Source organism: Macaca mulatta, chromosome 11 (assembly GCF_049350105.2).
Source record: "Macaca mulatta isolate MMU2019108-1 chromosome 11, T2T-MMU8v2.0, whole genome shotgun sequence".
NCBI lineage: Eukaryota > Metazoa > Chordata > Mammalia > Primates > Cercopithecidae > Macaca > Macaca mulatta.
In genome coordinates, this window is record NC_133416.1 from 64,184,829 (window position 1) to 64,206,605 (window position 21,777).

General features: G+C 48.5%; 1 protein-coding gene across 1 annotated transcript; it reads right to left on the reverse strand.

Annotated features, from left to right (window-relative positions):
- Nucleotides 1–284: 284 nt before the first annotated feature.
- On the reverse strand, nt 285–21,717 carry MYO1A (myosin IA). The gene is made up of 28 exons (XM_015152075.3): nt 21,578–21,717; nt 19,912–20,045; nt 19,691–19,806; nt 19,329–19,423; nt 19,005–19,109; nt 18,763–18,809; nt 18,563–18,626; nt 18,261–18,359; nt 15,823–15,926; nt 15,573–15,720; nt 14,957–15,075; nt 14,789–14,875; nt 13,182–13,247; nt 12,936–13,040; nt 10,962–11,024; nt 10,559–10,759; nt 10,162–10,388; nt 9,622–9,822; nt 9,301–9,394; nt 8,721–8,870; nt 8,551–8,619; nt 8,086–8,160; nt 2,812–2,946; nt 1,976–2,082; nt 1,507–1,639; nt 1,202–1,354; nt 899–1,026; nt 285–648 (listed from the first exon to the last, which is right to left on the reverse strand). Exons 2-28 carry the CDS (start codon nt 20,023–20,025, stop codon nt 522–524), a joined length of 3,132 nt encoding a protein of 1,043 aa, XP_015007561.3. The 5' UTR covers nt 20,026–20,045; nt 21,578–21,717; the 3' UTR covers nt 285–521.
- Nucleotides 21,718–21,777: the final 60 nt, after the last annotated feature.

Genomic DNA, 21,777 nt, shown 5'->3' on the forward strand with positions numbered 1-21,777 from the left:
CTTCTTCCCTCCAGGGACACACTTAATGAATCAGTCCACTGGCCACCTGAGACCTAAGCCCCATCCTTAACTCCCCCCGCAGCCCCTCCACCCACCACAGTCTCTCTAAACACCCCCCAGAGCTCAGCCGGTCAAGGAGCCCGGAGACAATTTCCCTTCTTTTCCTTTCTCATTACCTCACTATCTGGCTCCAAGGAGCTTGAGGAGGAAAAAGGGCATGGGGGCAGGGGTCTAAGTACACCTGGGTGAAAAGATAGGGGGAACAGGGACCCACCCACCCTGACTGAACCTTTCCAAGCCACATGTTTTATTAGTGAGCAAAGAGGCTGAGGGTTGGAGGAAGCTACTTTTGGAGGAGAGAACAGGAAGGGTTTGGGACAAGGGTCCTCTTCAAGGGTAGTTTAATCCCCAAGCCATGCCCCACGATCAGAGGGGTTAGAGACCCTCCCACACAGGAGGGCAGAGGGGGTTAATGCTGGTTTGGGAGGAAGCAGCTGCAGTCTCTGCATGGTGCCCCCTCCTCACTGCACTGTCACCTCCAGGCAACGACTCCCCTTCTTCTTGCAGTGTAGCTTGCTGTTGTCACCACCTACGGGGCCCTGGATGACCTTGACAGCCACACTGTTCTCCTTGAACCTCATTGAGAACCTGGAGAGGGAACAGAAAAACCAAATCTAGTGCCCATCCCCTCACCCCGACTCCCGCATTTCCATGATGGCTCCCCTATCATGCGAGTCAGAGGGCTTGAGGCCCCAAGAACCTGGGTGGGGGCCTGAGAAACACCTCCAAGCCCCACCCTGCTCTGCCCTACATGCTTCGCTTTCTGATCCCGGTCACAATGACCATTAGCCTGGCTGTCTACCCTAAGCCGCCCTTCACCCCCAACTCATGGCCTCACTTCTCAGTCACGGTAACTGCAAGCTGCCTCTGTGTGGCATCCAGCACAGCCCGGTACATTTTGGTCAGCAGTTCAATCACATGCTCGCTGACCAGCAGGAAGTCCCCCTTGGAGCCCACCGATGACATCTTAGGAAGAGGGAAAAATAGCAGGAAAGGGATTCATTTTTTCTCTCCAGCAGCACCTGAGGGACATCAAAGGCCCAGAGCGAAAGGTCTGGTCCCCATCACCTCCAGCCTTCCCCAGCTCTGGGATGCATACCACCTTCTCCAGTCCAAGGCCTGCCCCACCCAGCTCTGATACCTCACTCAGATGCAAGCTAAAGAGCCCATCCTTGAAGCTGGTGACTGAAACCCCAGCCACATTGTCTAGCCCAATGACAATTTTGGCCTGGGACTTCTTGGTGTCTGTGAGAATCACATGGCCCTTGGTCAGGAGGAGAATCCGAGAAGAAGTCTAGGGACGGAACAGGAAAGGGTAAGGAAAGGCAGGATTAATTGCCCCCACTCCACCTGGCAGGGCGCAAACACAGCCTGCCATCCACTCTGCAGATGCCAGAAAACAGCTCTGCAGTAGCTGTGGGAGGAGTTCAGCCTGCAGACCCTTACCTTGCCATTGCCACGATTGACCTTCTTCACGGCCTCTGCCATCAGAACAGGCCCTTCCTCCCCACCTTTCAGCTTCTGCAGCTTGGGGTTCCCTTGCAGCCCAATGTAGTCACCACAGAATGGAATGGGGACACTGAGAACACACGGGAGGTGTGCAGCAGAGACAAGCCCACAGGCCTCTCCCCACCCCCAGAGTTCCCATTCTAGTCCTCCTGGGCCCTTCCCCCACGTCCATGTATCCTCTGTCAGTGTCCACAGAGCACAGTCCGGGACCAAGACATCAGCACCACCTGGAGAGTTGTTAGAAAGGCAAATTTTGGTCCCCACCCCAAGACCTGCTGGATCAGAGACTCTGAGGAGGGACATAGCACCTGGGGATGACAATCCTGCCAGGTGATTCTGAGGCAGGCTCAAGTTTGAGAAGCACTGCTTGATGGAACTGGCTGTGCAGGGTCTGGGAGGCCCTCACCTCTGGGGATATGAAGCCTTCTTGCCCTTGAACAGTTCACTGGCACAGAGCTTTTCCCTCAGGATCTCTACCTGCTTCGGGGACAGCTGATCCCGGAACTTCTTGCACTGTGAGGAAGAAGGAACAGGAGCTAAAATCATGGAGTGGGAGGGCAGGGCTGGGGAGGGAGGTGAGAAACATCGACTAGAAGACCCTAGGAGAGGAGAGAGACTGAGGAAAAAGGACAGGCACTAGACACCTCAGGGAGAGGCCAGGGCTGGAGGACCATTGAGGAGGAGTGCAGAAACCGAGGGAGGCTGGGGTAGGGAATGGACACCATCAAATAAAAGCACCAGGAGGGATCTATGCTCAGCTCTCAGGGCAAGGCTTAGCCCCAGACAGGTGCTGAAATAGCATTTCCTGAATAAAAGAATAAATTACATAATGCTAAGTGAAATAAGCCAGACACAAAAGGACAAATACGATATGATTCCTACTTATATGAGGCACCTAGAAAAGTGAAATGCATAGAAACAGAAAGTAGATTATAGGATATCAGGGGCTAGGGGAATGGGAGAATAGGGGGTTATTGCGTAATGGGTACAGAGTTTCAGTTTGGGGTGATGAAAAACGTGTATGGAGATGGATGGCAGTGATGGCTGCAGAACAACATGAATGTCGCTCATGCCACTGAACTATACACTTAAACACCGTTAAAATGGTAGATTGTATGTTATGTACATATTACCACAATTTTTTTAATGAGAAAAAAATAGAAGAGGGAGGCAAAAGAGGAAAATCAGGGTGAGGGGGAAAAAAAGATGAAATGAGAGGAGGGGTGCCTGGGATCCACTTGCCTTCCACCGGTAGAAGAGTTGCTGCAGCTCCTGATTCGCTGTGCTGAGGCACTTGTAGGGGGCGGCTGGCCATGTCTTGTCCAAGATGTTTGTGGATGGCAAATTGTTCTTCAGCCCCAGTAGGAATTTCTGTACCTGGTTTGGGAGCAGGGGGATTGGGAGTAGAGTGATGAGAAGAAACACTTCCTGACAGGCAAACTGGCACCCAGATCCTGCCACTTCAAAGGAGGAGATTAACCCACAGTGAGAAGCAAGGGGTGGAGCTGAAGAGATGGAAGGGAGTCACCTCCTGGATCTTTTTCAGCGTGAGGTGCAAGCTTGAGGCTGGGAGGTAAGAGCATGAATAGGAGACTGGAGGGAGAGAAAGATTAGTTCCAACCAGAGACCTGCTACCCAGGGCAGTGAGGTAAGAGGAACCAATATGAAAGCTGGTTTCAAAGTTTTGCTCCTGTAGCTTTCTATTCCCTCTGTTCACAATTACCTACGGGTGGCAGCCACTGTCTGTGTCGGCTGTTGGCTAGGTACCAAATTTCCCCTCCTCTCAAATCAGTCAAGTCCAAACATGTCAGCCTCCATTCAAAGGAAGAAGGAACAAATAAAGAAGCAAAGGAGAAAGAGCAAATGAAGGTTCAGGGAGGCAATGAAGAGGCCCAGAACTTCAGAGCCCCCATTCCTCTCTTAAGCTTTGGGATCCAGACCCTCGAACAACAAAGAGGGGCTATAAGCAAATGTGTCTCATGTCTGAATGAGTAATAGTCAGGGTCCTAACCACGGTCAAAAATCCAATCAGTGGAGGTCAGTTACAATTTGCTCCAGCCTCTGTCCAAGATCCCATGCTCTTCCTCCTTCTCTCTGGCCTTTCCCAAGGTTTCACTGGAAGTGCTTTTCTCTCCCCACTTTCCTCCCTGACACTTAGACCTCAGCCTCATGTCGTAGGACCTCTGCATTCCCCAGGCACATCACCCAGACAGGACTCTTTCCCATGCCCCTACCCAGCCCACACATGATCACTGTGTGCCTTGGCTCAGCTCTGCCAACCTGGGAGATCTGCTCAAAGCCCTCCCTGATTCCCCAAGCCCCAGATTGCCTCTCCTTTCTTTGAAGCTCCACAGCAATTTGCCTACACTCATCTTTGTACTATAGTTATTTGCATGGAAAACAGCTCCCTTTTCTAGACACTGAGTCCTTATAAGGCAGGATCCCAGGTCTCACATTTTTTTTCACTATTCAACATTTTTTGAGTGTCCACTTAGTGCCTGGCACTGTTCTAGGTATTGGGACATAACAGTCAACAAAGTCTTCATTTTCACTGGATTTACATTCTACTATAGGGTGGAGAAGGGGACCAACTACACAAGCAAATAAATATAGAGGTTGATGTCAGATAATGGCATCTGCTGTGACGCAAAGAAGTAGACCCTGAGGCAGGAATGACTGGCAGCATATTCCAGAGACATTAAAAAGCCAGGGTGTGCAAAAATTAGCTGGGCATGGTGGCGCATGCCTGTACTCCCAGCTACTCTAGAGGCTGAGACAGGAGAATCGCTTGAACCCGGGAGGCGGAGGTTGCAGCGAGCCGAGATAGCACTACTGCACTCCAGCCTGGGTGACGGAGCAACACTCTGTCTAAAAACAAAAGAAAGGGTGACCGGAATCACTTGAGCAGGAAAAAAGGATCAGAGAGTAGGTCGGGGCAGATCATGATGGGCCTTGTAGGCTGTGGTAAGGAGTGAAATGGAACACCATTGGAGAATTCATGCAGAAGAGTAGCATAATATGATGTTTTTAAAATTCAATATAGCTTATTATTTTGCAAATTTTTTAACTTACAGAAAAGTTGAAAAAAGATACAATTAACATCTGTATACTGTATGCTCCTCATCGAAATTCACCAACTGATAATGTTAACACCTTGCACTATCTGTGTACTCTAACACATATACACATGTGTGCATATAAATACATGCATATACACATTTACACAAATCCTTGCCACCCTACCATCCTAAACTAGGTTATAGATATCATGACATTTTACCCTAAAACATCAGCATGCCTCTCCCAAGAACTGGAACATTCTCTTACAGGATCATAACTCCATCATCACACCTAAGAAAATCAACATCATTCATCCAACAGTGATCCACACTCAGATTTCTCTACATGTCCTTTACAAACTTATAAACATGTCCTTTTAAGCTTTGTTTTATTTTTCCTTTTCCAGGATCCAGTGAAGCTTCATCCATGACTGTTTAGTCTCCCCCAATCTAGAATGACTGTTTAGTCTCCCCCAATCTAGAATGAGGATTCTTAAGTTTTTGTTTTTGTCTCTTTTTTGGAGACAGGGTTTTGCTCTGTCACCCAGGCTGGAGTGCAGTGCCACCATCACAGCTCACTGCAGCCTTGCCCTCCCAGGTTCAAGTGATCCTTCCACCTCAGCCTTCCAAGTAGCTGGGACTACAGGTACGAGCCACCACACTCACCTAATTTTTAAATTTTTTTTGTAGTGTCTAGGTCTCACTATGTTGCCCAGACTGGTCACAAATTCCTGGGCTCAAGCAATATTCCCGCCTCAGCCTCCCGAAGTGCCAGGATTACAGGAGTGAGTCACCTTGCCTGGCCAAGGTTTTACATCCCATAGAGCACCTAGCAACCTGTTTGTTTATGGCACAGAATTACTGAAGATATAAAAAATGACTTGATTTTTGGCACTTCTAAATGTCTGAAATTTTTATGAAAATGTTTTACTAAGATATCAGGTTAAAAAATTAAAATAGAAAGAGGCAGAACACAGTATATTGTTGTAACTGCAGGAACTATCCAAGCTCATTGTAGCTTCCACTACAGGTCTGGTGGGTTTGGTGGGTTTCGGATCTGGGTCTGGAAAGGCCTCCACGACTGGAGTCCCCAGTCCCTGGTCTGATTTTATTTATTAATAATTCAAAAAACATGCCTAAGCATCTGTCATAATCCCCTTTGTTCCAATTAATGTGGAGCCTCTGAAGGCTTTCTTCTTTTCATTGTTTTTTCTAGATTAGAAAGTTCTGCCCTTTCCTATGCAGCCCCCCTCCTCCCAGGTCTGCCTAGGGCCACGGGTTGCCCAGGCCTCTATTGATGAGGGGCAGTCTTTGGCAGTGGTTAAAAGCTCTAGAGTCAAATAATTTATAACCCAGCTTTACCACTTACATCTGTGGAACCCCTGGCAAGTTATTTAACTTCCCTGAGCCTTGGCTTTTTAACTATAAAATGGGAGAAAGAAAAGAGCCTACCTCACAGGGTTGGTGAAAGTATTAGAGTTAATGCACATAAAGAGCTTAATGCATAGTAGATGTTCAAAATGGGTAAGGCCGGGTGCAGTGGCTCACGCCTGTAATCCCAGCACTTTGGGAAGCCAAGGCGAGCGGATCGCTTGAGCTCAGGAGTTTGAGACCAGCCTGGGCAACATGGTGAAACCACATCTTTACCAAAAACACAAAAAATTAGCCAGGCGTGGTGGCATGTGCCTGTGGTCTCAGCTACTGGGGAGGCTGAGGCTGAAGGACGGCTTGAGCCCAGGAGACGGAGGTTGCAGTGAGCCGAGATCATGCTTACTGCATTTCCAGCCTGGGCGACACAGCAAGATTCCATCTCAAAAAAAAAAAAAAAAAAAAAATAGGCTGGGTGCAGTGGCTCACACCGGTAATCCTAGCACTTTGGGAGGTCGAGATGGGCAGATCACTTGAGGTCAGGAGTTTAAGACCAGCCTGGCCAACATGGTGAAACTCTGTCTCTACTAAAAATACAAAAATTAGCTGGGCATGGTGGTGCATGCCTGTAATCCCAGCTCAGGAGGCTGAGGCAGGATAATCGCTTGAACCTGGGAAGCAGAGGTTGCAGTGAGCCAAGATCACACCATTTACTCCAGCCTGGGCGACAAGAGTGAAACTCTGTCTCAAAAAGTAAATAAATAAATAAATAAATAAATAAATAACAAATGATAATGGATACTAGCGTTAGTTACAGTCAAGGCAGTGGCAAATTGGAATAGTCAGAAACACTGGGGGGATCAGTGCCCAGTGGCTGCAGACTTCTATGGGGGTGTGATTTATTGAGGCCCTGGTCTAAACCCAGCAGCTTCTGGGTTGACAATTAGTAGCTGCCTGACAATATACAGATGAAAGAAAAGAGGAAGAATGGCAGTCAGGAGGTAACAGCAAAATCAGATTACAAGTCTCAGGTGTGTAGCAAGAAGCATGTATGGTGGGAAGGCAGCTACTCTGGCACCAGCACAAGAGGTGAACAGGCAACTGAAGAGACCTGGAAGACGGAAATTCCCTGGGGAGGGGAAAAGAACGAGCAAATGAAGTCTCAGGAAGGCAAAAAAAAGAGGCCCAGAGCTTCAGAGCCCCCATTCCTCTCTTGAGCTGAGGGATCCAGACTCTCAAACAACAAAGAGGGGCTGCAAGCAAACATGTCTTATGTCTGAATGAGCACAGTCAGGGTCCTAACTATGGTCAAAAACCCAGTCAGCAGAGGTCAGTTACAATTTGCTCCAGCCTCTGTCCAAGATTCCATGCTCTTCCTCCTCTCTGGCCTTTCCCAAGGTTTCATTGGAAGTGCTTCTCCCTCCCTGGTTTCCTCCCTGACACTTCTCAGAAGCACTATTGCTATCCGACTGATGTCTCCAGAAGTTACTCTTCTCTGTCCCTGTTTTTCTCCCCCTGGGAACTGCCTGTAAGTTTGAATGTGTAGGCCTTCCAGGTAGGTCTTCCCACCCAGCCTGACCCACGTCCTCCAGAATTAGGATAGGTCCTTTCTGAGATTTACTTTCTGACTTGCCAACAATAGTTTCAGAGGAAATAGAAGGAAGACACAATTCCCCCACTTTCACCCCAACCGTAAAATATATCTTGGGAGGTTGGGCTAGTTAATGTGCAGATCACTCTACTCTTCAATGAGGCTTAGCCTCTTCAACTGTTGTTAAACATCCAGCCCCAAGCTCTTCACAAGCCTATTTGACCATAGACCAGATGATGGGTGTGCTGAGACCCCTTCCTGCCACAAGGTTGCCTGGAGTGTCCACTCATGCCAAAATGCTATCTGATTCTGCCCCTGAGTACAAGGCACTGGGGCCTGGTCCCTACAGGTAGCTGCCCTCTTCTCCTAGGACTTAACTACATGCAGACTGAGGAAACTCTTGGGGGAAAGCTTTGGGTTGCCTCTTCTCAAACCCCTCTCCCAAACCTGTGCCTCCCTGCTCCATCCCTAACATCTACCCTAACCCATACCACTTACCATGCTCTTGTAGATGAAATCTGCCAAGGTGAGGGCAGCCTCTGACCGGAAATATTTGCGATAATTCTTTCGGGCCTGGCAGAAAAGTACAAAAAAGTAGCCAAAGTGAAGATAGGCAGATTCTGGAAGAGGTTCTACTATTTTTTAACCACACAAAGACCTGAGTAAGATAAAGAGCTGAGACTGTAGCTGGAAGGAGGTAGTAAAGTCAGACAAGTTGGCAGTGAGGACACTTAGAGCAGAAGGCAAAGTTCTGCTGCCAAGTTAGGCATCTACACACCCAGACACCTACACAGGTCTCCCCTATAGGCCTCTCACTCCCAGATACCCACCCACACATGGACGGACTGATACACAGAAGTACAGCCTGGGTGCAGGCAGGACTAGCTCTCTGCTGCTCTAGCCAGCAGGTGGCACAATCCAGGAGGAACAATGTGAGGAAGCCTCTCTTCCACTCTCCATTACCTTCCACCCTCTCACAAAGGCCTGGATCAATAACACGGATGCCTTTATCTTCCCATAGTGTTTCTTTTGCTGTAGAAAACATGGGAGTTGTTAGAAAAACAGCATCTCCTGAGCCACCTTCCATCCTCCCTATTAGAGTGAACACAGTCGGATTTTGGGGGTGACCATACCACATTTCCCCGAAACCAAGCAGAGATGAGGATCTGACTCTTTCGCATCAGCTGGTAGTGGGTGCGGCAGCGCCAGCCTCGGTAAATCTTCTGAATGAGTGTGGCCAGCTGCTGGAGTCTCAGGCGCCTCTGTTCTTCGAGGTAGAAAAGCTGTGGAGAGGTGGAAGAGACTGGCTCAGGGGAACAGTACTGTCCTCTCCTATACCCCACAGTACTTAGGCTTCCCAACTAGGCCTTATTTGATCATTCCTTTGTCTTCTTAGTTCATTTATTTATTCATTCAGTAAACAAGTATCTACTGAACTCTAACTTTGTAGCTAGATGTTGATCACTCCGACCCTCAAGGGCTCTGCCTCAGGCAGAGGCACTTAGAGCCTTGCAGCACCGAGCTCCCCAGACTCAGGGCAGTGTAGGAACCCAACAGTTCAGTTCCCAGGGATACGGTTCCTACAGACAGGAAGCTTCCCATCTACTATCCATTCCAGGTTATACATGCTCCCACCCCCTCCAGCCTTTCTCAAGTGGGCTTTCACTCTTCCACCTTCCACCCTCACCAAATGCAAGTGCACTTCTAACTCACAGTCTTGGGGCTTCTAATGAATATCTTTGTCTTGCCAAAGGCCAGCTCCCCCGAGGACATGCTCAGCTCCCCCAGGACCTTCTCGACACCTTCCCTATGGAAGCAGATGACAGAAAGCTGCAGAGGGGTATCTCAAGAGAGAGTCCTCTTCCACCTTTCCCCTAATCCTTTCAGCCTCCAAGAAGTGGTCATTCAATTCATTCTTCCAAGTATCCATTCACCCAGCTTCAGCAGATGTGCACTGCACCTCCAGGTCTCTTCCTCCAGAGATGCTTTCTGCACTGCCCTTTCCTGATGCCCAGTCTCCCTATGGGGTCTTACCGGTCTCCCCCATTCCAGTGAGGCCAGGTGCTCCGGCTCAGCAATCGGTACCTCTCCAGGAAGGGCCCGTAACCCTGGCGGTGGGCATAGCCTGCCCGTCGCACCCGCACATTCTCCAGCAGTCCCAGGTACCGAGCCTGGGTTGCCACCAGGTCTGAAGAGAACTGACCTCGCTGCTGATGCTCATTGGGCTTTATGCACCTGGTGGGAGGCAGTGTAAGGCACAGGCTTCAGGAGCTGACACCATTGACAGTGTAATCCATCATGTTCCCCTATGCTGCACACAGTCCACTTCATTGAAAATTTTCAAAGAAAGTAGACACACTGGCCTCCCCAGTTTCACTCGCTTCTATGTATTCCCTACTGAATCTGATGCTTTCTCACTGGGATTCTCAGCTCCTTATCTGACTGTTTTCTGTGAGGAAAGGACCTCTGATATCCTTATTCCAGAAGCCTCCCACACGGACATGTTGTATAGCGCATGGACCCTGCACATGCCATCACATATGTAGCATGTTCCCCTGCACGCCAGCATGTCACCTGATGTAGTTGGGGTTCTTGGAATACAGGTTCTTCATGAGGATGGCCACAGAACTCTTGAACTGGGCCCCAGCAGTCGGGGGGCGTTTGAGAGATGCCTGCTTAGGATTGCCCTCAGGAAACAAGGACTGAAGGAGGGGGTGCTGGGCCTTCCACATGGCCTGTGACAGGTCTCGGAAGAGTAGGTCATTATTCTTGTCAATAAAGTTGGTCACATTGTATGTCACCTGTAAAGGAGCAGCTATCGGTTTGGAGACCCCACAACCTTGTCCCAGCACTTGGCCCTCCCAGTCTCATTGTGAAGTATTCCAGACTCTCACCTTCCCCGGGTTCCTCCCCCATTGCCTTCAGCCTGGGCTTGGGCCCTAATCTCTGCCCTCCAGCCCTGCCATTTCACCTTGCCCGCATAGTGGCAGATGCGAAAGCAGCTGAGGCCCATGGTGTGGTCATATTGACGCTGGGCATTCTGGGTGACTTTGCTCTCATAGTGGCCATGCTTGGAGAAGAGCTGGTTCAGCTTTGCTAGGAAAGTGGAGTCACTGACCACCCCAGGCCGCAGGCATTCCTCATCCAACATGGCCAGGATACCTCGCTGATTCTGGGCCAGGGGAACAAAAGAAGGCCAACCTAAATCTGGTCCTCCAAGATGTCCACGTTCTCACTGCTGCCCCCTTTCTCCACTCTTATCTTCTGCCTTCTTTACTGTCTCTACCAAGTGGGGAGTCAGGGAGAGAGACAGGGGAAGGATGTTCAGGCAGTCTGGAAGAGGAAGTCCCACAGATAAGAGAATGATAACTCACATGCTCAATGAGGTTACAAATGATGCCATTATCAAAGTAGTCCACCTTTGTCCACGGTATGCCCTGGTCAGGGGAAACAATTACAGGGAACAGGTCCAAGACAAGCCTCCAGAGACCTCACCAGATCTAGCCTTTCACCCACCCAACAAAGGACATCAGAAAGTCCCATAATTCAGAGGGGTCCTTGGTATGATTTCTATTTATGTCCCCATCCCTCCAAGGTTGGTGGAGAATTTGTGGGGTGGGTAGACAGACACACGGAAGGAACTGGAGCAGCTGTGACAGAGGGTGAGACAATGCAGAGATCCCTGTAGGTGGTGTAGGGTGGAGAGGGAAGTGTAACATGTTGAGTGAAGATTAGGATAGAGATTTCCCATGTGGGAGTGGGGAAGGATCCATGTGTATGTGGAACAGCGGCCACACTACTCTGTGCTCTTTAAAACCACAGCATGTGAGTGAGAGTTTATCATCAAACAACAAGGCTAATTTGATACATCTTCAAAGATCTACATCCGTGATTCTCAAACTTCAGTGTGCATCACAATCACCTGGAGGGCTGTTAAAATACAGATTGCTGGGTCCTACTCCCCAAGTTTCTGATTCAACAGGTCTGGGATGTGGGCCTGGAATCTGTATTTCCAACATGTTTCCAAGTGATTTTGATGCTGCTGGTCCAGGACCACCCTTTAGGAACCACTTTATCTACATGAGACTTTTAGACTATATAATGTTTTGAAAAGCAAGAATGGTGCAAAAGCAGAAAACCCAAAGATAATTGTTCTCTACTTTGGGGACTTGCTGGGCATCAGGTCTATAGACAGGACAGTTCCTGACCCCACCCAAGGGTCAGATGCTCTAGGCTGGGACATTCTCAAGTATGGCTGGGAAGCATAGGTCTTTCTTTCCTCCCTCTATCACAGGTCTTTAGCGAAAACAGAACTAAATTAAGTTGCCCTCCCACCTCATCCCCCATATACCTTCCCCAACCAGTTAAAGGAATTATGATATCCTTAAAATACTATGTTGTTGTAAAAAAGCATCCTTACATACTGATATGGAAAGATCTTGTTATGCGATGACGACACGGTACAGAACAGAGAGTATTTACTGCCATTTGTATAGATTTTATGGGGAAATATATTTACAAATTTGCTTGCATATGCGTAAGAGACTTCTGGAAGGAGGCCCATGTTGGTTGCCTCTGAGTGGGGAGGAGAACTAGGAGGCTAGGGGCAGAAGCAGGAGGGAACGTTTCCTTATATATTTTTTAAGCTTTTTGAATTTTGAAGCATGGGAATGTATTATGTATTTGATCATTCAAATCGTTAAAATTAAAACACACAAAACAACTAAAAAAACTTTTTCACACATTGTGACCACATTGCCTGAAATTCTGTTACAAATGATTCCTGAGAGCTCACAAGGGAACATCCCTGGGAGGGTTTTGATGAGTGAGACTCTCAGCCATTCACACTTTGAAGGGAATGAGCTCAGTCAGAGAGCTTTTCTAACACCTAGCCATAGAAATTGGAGCCATGTGGCATTTTTGGTAAGGAAGTCTGGGATCATGGTGTTACAAGAAAGGACAGCAACTGTAGCTAGGGCCCGGGGGAGACCAAGGACTCTGAGATGTTAGAGAAGGGCACAGAAAGAGATGTGGTTGGGCCAAGCCCAGGAGAAATGTCCTTTTTATATTTGGCTCACAGTCTGCCATAGGCCAAGCACAGCTGTCACTTCCCTCTTGTCAGGACTTTCCACACGTGCACCCTGGGAGGCCAGGGAAATGCAGAATGGAGAGCAGAGGATTAGGGCTACTTGGTAATGCTGGAATGATCTACTCTGCAAGGGAAACATTTTGTCCTCTGTGTTCCCATCTGGGGATGACTTAGAGGAAATTGTGATCAAGAAGAAAGGAAGCTCTGGCATATGCCTAGAAGTTGTTTAAGAGGGGAAAGTAGAAAAGACTTAGTTTACTTCTCTCTCATATTCCTCTTGCTCTTCTTTCAAGGTCATCTCTATGAACACCTGCTGCAGCTTCTCATTGCAGTAGTTGATCACAAATTGCTCAAAGCTATTATCCTGAGAGAGGGAGCACAGGTTAGAGAGCTCACTCCAAGACTTTCTCCCTCTCAGCCCTACCTCCCCCCACTCGCATCCCCCCTGTGAGCCTGTCCACCTCTAATCCTAGGGGAGCAGGGTTCTGAGGTGAGGCACTCTCACCTCTAATATCTCAAAACCGTAGATATCAAGGACTCCCATTACCTTCTTCTTTTCCCCGATGCCCACCTGAAGAGGACAGAAAGATAAATCTGAGGACAGGCCCCCTCTGCACACCAGGCCAGGTCCTTCTGGAGCGGATGGGGTTGGAGTAGGGGGCAAACAGAACTAGAAAGAGCTTTGCCAAACGGGAAAGGAATTGTTGTGATTTTACTCTTGCTCCTCCATACACTAGAGAACAAAACAAAGAGGGAGGCAAGAAGGAAAAGGAAGATACAGATAGATTCCAGGATGGTGCTACAATGGTACCAGGTAGAAAGACAATAAAACCTCTCAGGACAATAACCATCTCTTACATTTGTAAAGCATTTTACAAAAGATTCCATGTCTTTATTTATCATAATCTTATAAGGTGCTTTTATTGCCATTTTACAGATGAAAAAGTCAAATTTCAGAAGGATAGGTACTTACCCAAGCCTAGACTCAAATCCCTTCTTATTCTACTACCTTTCAGTAATAGCTTCTAAATAGATGGCACTTCCATGTGGATAATTTGTTAATAACAACTTTACTGAATATAATTCACATACCACATATAATTCAGTGGCTTTTTAGTATATTCAATAGGTTGTACAACCATCACCACTACCTAATTTCAGAACATTTTCATCACCCCACAAAAGAAATCCTATACCCATTATTAGTCACTCCCCATACCCCTATCTCCCCCAGCCCTTGGCAGTCATTGATCTACTTCCCATCTCTATGAATTTGCCTATTCTGGACATTTCATATGAATGGAATCAAACAAAATGTGGTCTTTTGTGACAAGCTTCTTTCACTCAGCATAATGTTTTCAAGGCTCATCAATCTTGAAGCGTGTATCAGTACTTCATTCTTTTTATGGACAAATAACATTCTTTTGTACAGATACACAACATTTTATCTCTTCATCAGCTGATGGACAGTTGGGCTGTTTCTACTTTTTGGCTATTACAAATAAGGCTTCTATGAACACTTGTGTACAAATTTTAGCTGAGGACATCTAATTTCAGTTTTCTTGGGTATATACCTAGGAGTGGGAATTGTGGTATCATATAGTAACTATTTACATAATTTATCTGATCCTCATTAAACCCTGTGAAGCAGGTAGGCATGCATTAGTGTTTCTTAGTTTTTTATTTAATTTACTTTTTTTCATAAAATATAGATTTGGGGTCTCACTATATTGCCCAGGCTGGTCTTGAACTACTGAGCTCAAGCGATCCTCCCACCTCAGCCTCCCAAAGTCCTGGGATTACAGGCATGGGCCACCACGCCCAGCATATTAAAGTTTCTTAGTGGGCGTTTCCAAATCAGGACACTGAGGCCCAGAATCTTTGTGATATTGAAAGTCCACATGACTTTCAATTAAGTAAGTAGATGATAGATCCAGATTGTCTAACTCAAAAGCCCGTGATGTTTCCATGACAACACACTGTTGGAAGGAACTGTACCCTCCCATCATCCTCCCTACTCTGCTCATCTCAGAAACCAAGGTATAGGGCTAGTGACAGGGCAAGAAGGTGAGGCAGACAGGAGAGCATGGAGAAAGGAGAGCGGCCACTTGCCTTGATGCTCTCATTGATTCGATTCACTATCCAGTCGAAGAGGCGGCTGTAGACATTCTTAGCCAGGGCATCCCGAGCATACTGAGCCTGTGGATGAGGCCCAGCTGGTTAGGGCGGCATCACAGAACAAGGTCAAATCAACCCCCTCCACTCCAGTGAGCCCCTTACCTGCATGACATTCAGTGCAGTGACCACCTTTTCCTTGGCTGTTTCCATGGTCCTCGAGCACAAAGCTCTCTCTAGTTCTTCTGAATTCAAGCCCACAGTCTCCCCAATCTCCCGAATACCTGGGGTAATGAGAAAGTACACCATGTCCTTAGAGGCAGTTTTCTCTCAGGGGAGGGAGTGCGATCTGATAAGTGAAACTGCCTGAGAGACTGGTGTCCTGGGGTCTCACTGGAGAAGTCATTGCAGCCAACCCAGAACATGGCCCTGGAGGAATCTCAGGGAGTTGGGGGGCAGGAGAAAGGGGATCTGGGCATTTTGCATGTATCATCTACTTTAATATGAGAATCTCCTGAATTAGGTGTGATTATCCCCATTCTGCAGAAGGATCACCTCAGACTCAGAGAATTTCCAGACCTAGATATATCAAATTTCAAAAGCTCATTCCCATATGCTTCATCGGGAGCTCTCAGTGAGTCTGTTTAGGGGAGAACTCAGGAGTGGGCTGAGTGGGACTGTATCAGGGTGAGATCAATTATGCTAGGGATGGCAGAAGGACACGACTTGCAGTAGGAGATTAAGGATCTGGGTAGGGGCTCCAGCAGGCTGGGATGCAGACCTCTCCCATCACGGATGCCACTTGCTGGTGTCCCATTGGCCTGGAACTCATCAGCTACCAACACGTTCCCCAGCTTTAGCACCATGGATGTCACCTCTAGCACTTGTTGAATCTCCTCCTCCGAGAACCCAATCACTGCCATTGCACTCTTAGGCAGAAAGCAGAAATCAAAAGCTGAACTGTTAGTGCCAGTCCAATGAGAATAGAGGATGACCTAAAGGCCCAAGCCTGCCCCACCCCGGGCACCCACCTGTACAGCCCTGAAGCTGGAGGCGTCGTCCAAGCCATCCACTCTGGATACTTCCTGATTCAGATAGGCATAGCCAGTTGTATCCCGCTCGAGCTTCAGGGCCTCTGGGAGGGCCAGTGTTGGGGAAGAGGGTTAGTACCCAAGGCTCTCTGGAGCCCTCCAGCCTTGACACCTCACAGCCCTTGCCCTAATGGATTCATTCATTTATTCAAAGGAGTCATTTTTGTTTTGGGTTCTTCCCCTGCCTCGTTTGATTTGGGATCATTAATTCCTGTGATGACAGAATAATTTTTTGTTGTTGTTGAGACAGGGTCTCACTCCGTCACACAGGCTGGAGGGTAGTAGTGCGATCTCGGCTCACTGCAAGCTCCACTTCCCAGGTTCAAGTGATTCTCGTGCCTCAGCCTCCTGTGTAGCTGGGACTACAGGTGAGTGCCACCACGCCCGGCTAATTTTGGTATTTTTAGTAGAGATGGGGTTTCTCCATGTTGGCCAGGCTGGTCTCGACTCCTGGACTCCACCTACCTCAGCCGCTCAAAGTGCTAGGATTACAGGCATGAGTCACTGCACTCGGCCTGATAAACTAAAATTTTAAGTACACTTTTAAGTAGTATTTAGGGTTTTCATGCTCATATTGGTTGGGTTTCCCCCCAACTTTTATGAAACAAAACCCTCATTTTACTCTTCTCCCTACCCTCAGGGTTCTAAATAATAAAAATAAACAAGCAACCCTTCCATCCTACGCAAGTGCCTCTGGAGGGTGAAGGAAAGGGGAGAAGGGTAAGCTCATATCTCCTGCCTGCCCCCAGCCTCAACTGTCGGCCTGGGTTGCTCATTCATTGTTTGAACACCAAATACCAATAAAGTGGCAGGTAGCATGTTCCCCGACCCTGACACCTCTTCTGAAAAGTTTTCTCTGATGCTGAGGCACTGAGCCAAATGACTCTCTTGCATTCCCCACTGGTGAATATATATCCCAGCCCATATCATATGGGCTAGGTTTTGTTTTTTTCTGTCTCTCCCACAAATGAGCAACTTGTGTGTTGGGACTGTGTTTCTCATCTCCATATTCTGTGTGCCTTTCTGGCATGCAGGAACTTTTCTTTTTAATAAACGAATCAAGTGAATTATCAAAGCTGTTTCCCTAGGATGGGAGGGATTGGGTTAATCATGGAGTTTGAGGGATGTCAATTATCTGGTATGCAAATGATCTGAGAATCAGGGAGCATCCTTCAAACTATAAGCTAATGGTAGCTCCCCCGGCACACAAATTTTGAAACAAGAGCCTGCTAAGGAGGCGTATCTAGAGAGAGAATGAGTCAGAAAGTCTGGGGATGATGATACCTGGGAGACCTCATCTAGAGTTGATTTAAACCAACAAGTGACAGACCAACCAGAACAAGACACTAATGCCCATGATGCAGACAAGTTGAACACAACCAAAACTATTAAGCCAGGAATGAGCATGAGATCTGCAGGTGTTCCTGAAGATCATAGAGATCTCCAAGAGTGGAAAAGGAGATAGCACAGGTCTAGCATAGAATCACCAGAAACCAAAGAGACATTCTTGGGGGCCAGACACCCACAGTGCTCGCAGCCAGAGGGGAGAATGGGAGGCAAACTCCAGTAGGCTTAAAGTCCACCAGACCCTCCAGTGATGCCCACCCAGAGCCACTTCAGGCCAGTACAGCATCCAGGCTGTAATGGACCCTTCCCCAGACCAAGCCAAGGGGCTGTAGGTCTTCTGCTCTTATAGCCTGCTGCACAGGCCTGATGGCCCCGATCACACCATATTACAATGGATCTGCTCACACACCTGTTATCCCTAGAAGACTATAAGTTCTTCGAGGACAGGGTCATGTCTTACTCAAATCTGTATCCCTAGAGGCTAGCATAATATTCGATCATAGGTGTTCAAGAGATGTTGAATGAATGAATGAATGAATGAATGAATGAATGAATGAAAATCAGGAACACGGTCCTAGGTGAGGCAAATGTAGACCCAGGACAGCTTCAACTGCTGCTCACTGAAAGTTCCTGAACACTTACAACATTCTGCCTGCTTCCCTGTTTTAATTAAATCCCCTTAAGTTGAAGGTAGGAAGGAAAGTAGATGGAGACAACTGTTTCATATTTGAAGCCAGCTCAGGAAAAGCAGAACCCAGGCAGGAAAGAGGAACAAGAACAGTGAAGAGGCAAGAAGGCATATCCCTAGCAATAAAACCCCAAAAAAAGAAGATAACACAGGGGTAAAGGAATTTGTTCCCAACAATGAGTGGGTGAGGCTCAGAATGGGAAATGCAGCAAGGAAAATCTGGGAGGTTCAAGGGAAGAGGGCTACAGGGGCCCAGAGGGAACAGGGGTTCTGGGACTGAATGGAGGTTGGGGACTTTGCCATGTGTCACTCATGAGAACACTTTCCCCATGCAGGCACATACTCAGCAGCTGTGCATCTGCTCCAGCCAGCAGCTGATAGAAGATGTGGAAGTTCCTTTCTCCTTTGAGCTGCTTCACTACTCGGGATTTCTCAAGCAGATCTGGCAGAGAATTAGAAAATAACATCCTGAGGGCCTGGGAGATGCCGTAGCTTCCCTCTAACTCTGCCCCCATCACTGGCATTCCTAGTGGTTGGGAAGTCTCCGTGATATTTAACATTCTGTCTTTCTACAGGAACAGATTAGCAGAAAGGGCCACGTGAGGCAGGTGGAAGACAGGTGAGTAGAATTGGGGAGACACATACAGTTTGTGATGACACCACCGAGGGGGGATCCCTTGAAGTCAAATTCAATATCCATGTACTTTCCCTTCAGAGAGAGACCAGAGAGAGAAAGACTTAGCTTCTTCCTCTTCTCACCACCCTGCCCGGGAGGGGTCTGTGCCACATTCTTCCCTCTCAAGCCCCCACATCATCTCCTCCCAGGTGGGGAGACATTTACTCACAAATCGGGAGGAATTGTTGTTGCGAATGGTCTTGGCATTGCCAAAAGCTACAAAGATGAGGAGGGGAGAAGTGAAACTCTAGAGAAGGGAAAGGAGGAAGGGCTTCCAGTCCTCATGACAATCTCGGATTTTTTGGGGCTGAACAAGGGAGGTGATTTTGCAGCACTGGGGAAGAGGGTCTAGGGTTTAGTGATTCTGGAGGTTAGGTGTAGGGTGGAGAGGGCAGAGAGCAGAATTCTCACCCTCCAGCACTGGATTAGACTGCAGCAGCTGCTCCTTCACAGAGTTCACCTGCTCTCCTTTCCCACAGATGGCAGCCACATAAGACATCACCAGCTTGCTGGCCTCTGTGCAGGAGAAACACTCTCGTGGGTCCCTACCCAGGACCAGCCCATCCCCCCATCTCCTTAACTTCCCTCACCCCAGAGCCTCACCACCCCTTGGAGTCAGATAAAGTGGGAAGGAAGTTCTGTGGGGTAAAGGTTCAGGTCTAGGTCTGGCTTGGAAAGAGACAAGGAGGCAGTTCCAGAGGTGACTCCATGTGTTCCCCCAGCCAGGGGCCTCACCAGTCTTGCCCGATCCACTCTCGCCTGTGATGAGGATACACTGGTCTCGGTCCCTGTCCCTCAGTGACTGGTACGCCACATTTGCCAATGCGTAGCTTGTGGGGAGGAAGTGGGCAATGACTATTGTGGAATCAGTTCAAGACACCATCTTTCACTCAATCTCCAGCATGCAGGTTCATCCACTCTCTCTACTTGGAGCAGACTGGGCAAGATGTGACAGGCCTTGGAAGGGGCCTCCAGAAGGCCAGGGAAGGAAGGGGCAGCTGGAGAAGCCCCTTCAGGGGAAGGGACAAAGGAAATTAGGATGACTCAGTGTCAAGAAGCTGGGGCCCTGTCAGTCTTCCCTTGGTCCCCCTACTCACATATGGGGCTTCAGCTCATAGAAAGTATAGTCTCGATATTTGGCGATGAACTCTGGCCCATAGATGGGAAGCTGCTGATAGGGATTCACCGAGATCACCACATTCCCAATATAGGTCTGGAGCCAGGAAGAAGGTGAAGGGAATGAGCTGGAGGGTGAGGTGGGTACCTGTGACCTCTCCAGCCACATATCCACAGCCAGAGGCACCCATATGACACTCACATAAATCTCCTTGCTTTCATAGCGAAGCTGAAGATTCTTGAGCAGGGATTCCTCCACCAAGGGTTCCAGGAGGACAAGATCCTCCACCCCCACAGAACCATCCAGGAGAGGCATGTCCAGAGGGGCCACTGATCCTGGAGATAAGAGGCACAGTTTGCTGATGTCCACTCAGCTTTAGGGACCAATAACTGTTTGAGGGGAGGATGGCAGAAGGACAAAAAGAGCCTTCCTCTCTTCCTACCCTGGCCCTAAAGAGAGCCCCCAACCTAGGAGAGGCCTCTGGACCAGCCCAAGCTAAGGGAGGCTGAAACTCTCAGCAGAAGGTTGGGGGGATCCTCTGGGTTACAGTTGGTAGAGGTAGGGCAGGGGCGGGACAGGAACACCTGCCTCTGACCACCAGGGGAAGGCAGGCACCCAGTGGGCTACAACTGGGGAAGCGGAGTTGTGACTGAAGGAGAGAGGGCTGAGGAGGAAAGTGTAAGTGAAGACTTGTGCTGCCGCCAGGTACGGAAAGCCCTCTCTCTCCCGCACTGGGCCCTGGCCAGGGTCCAGACTCCCTATCTCCCCTCAGTGCTTCTTCTCAACACTTTACTTCTCACAGCCCCTATTAAAGACACCCAACCTACCCATACCCATTTCAGAAGTTCTTCCAAAGGTCTCTCCTCCCCTGGCATTGCTACAGTGAGCTTCATTTTTAAAATGGGAACTGGACAAGGCAGAATTATAGAGGACAGAGGCAGGAGTTCCTCCATAAGAGACTGGAATTTCCCAAAGAAAATGAAAGTGGGGTTTGCTTCCACAACAAACAGGCAGTTGTCAGGACCTCTGGATGTGTTACATGTCTGTCTCTATTTTTCCATCTCCAGCTTTTACACCCACTCCTATAAGCTTCTGGCATGGACTTTGCCCCAGATGGACACACCCAGCTTCTTGGGGAAGTGGGCAAGGAGGAGCAGAGTTGGAACTACAGGGAGGGTGGTGGGGCTTGGCCCCCACACAGTAGGCACATAGCAGGTGTTCCCTAAGGAGGAAACCCGGCCCTCCTCAGTCTTTCCTGTGAGACTGAGTAGGCAGAGTGGCCAGGCACAGGACAGAATTATTAGTACAATGGTCAATGCCACTCCCAAACAGGAATGAAAGAGACACATTCTCCTACGCTATTGCATCTCTGAACCCGGGTCAGAGAGGGGAGGAAGCAGGAATGGAAGTGGGGCAAGAAGGGGCACAGGCTTCCTTCTCCCTTCACTTAGCTTTCCCCAAGCTCTAGGAAAAGAAAGCACTTGTCACTTCTCAGAAGGACACAACTGAGGAAGTAATAAGAATATCAATAATAGTCTCTAGGAATCATGCAGCGTTTACCATGAACTGGGCACGGCTCTAAGCACTGTACAAACACTAATTCATTTAGTGCTTACAATATCCCCACGAAGTAGATACTATTTTTGTATTTTCTAGATTTTACAAAAAGTTAAGTCCTTTAACTAACTTGGCAGGGAAGGGTGAGAAGCAGAAGGTGGGTCAGGAGCAGGCATCTTCTTTGGATTTAGATTTGAAGGGAGTGGGAATGCGACTGGTTGAGGGTGGTGAAGGGCAAAAGACAACAGGCCCCTGATGGGGCACCTCAAGGTGTTAAAGAGAAGCAGTGACAGGTCAAGGCAGGACTCACCCAACACTGGAACTAGGGTATAACTTCACTGTCCTTTGGAGAATGGTGGATGAAATCTCAATTTGACAGGAATGGGGCATAGGAGTCCCGGCCCCGGGATGGAGAGGTGGTTTAATGGGAGCTGTCCATGGTGCAGGGAAGCCGGGAAAGAGGCTGGCCTCCTCTTGCCAGTGTCCACTCTTCTGATCTTCCCTTTTGCT

Excerpts from the sequence above, each read along its gene's own strand:
- MYO1A (XM_015152075.3), bottom strand. The coding sequence starts at position 20,025 with ATGCCTCTCCTGGATGGTTCTGTGGGGGTGGAGGATCTTGTCCTCCTG. Across the intron at positions 18,810-19,004 it reads GTCTAATCCAGTGCTGGAGG|CTTTTGGCAATGCCAAGACC; the intron begins GTGAGAATTCTG and ends TCATCTTTGTAG. Across the intron at positions 2,083-2,811 it reads AACTCTTCTACCGGTGGAAG|TGCAAGAAGTTCCGGGATCA; the intron begins GCAAGTGGATCC and ends TCTTCCTCACAG.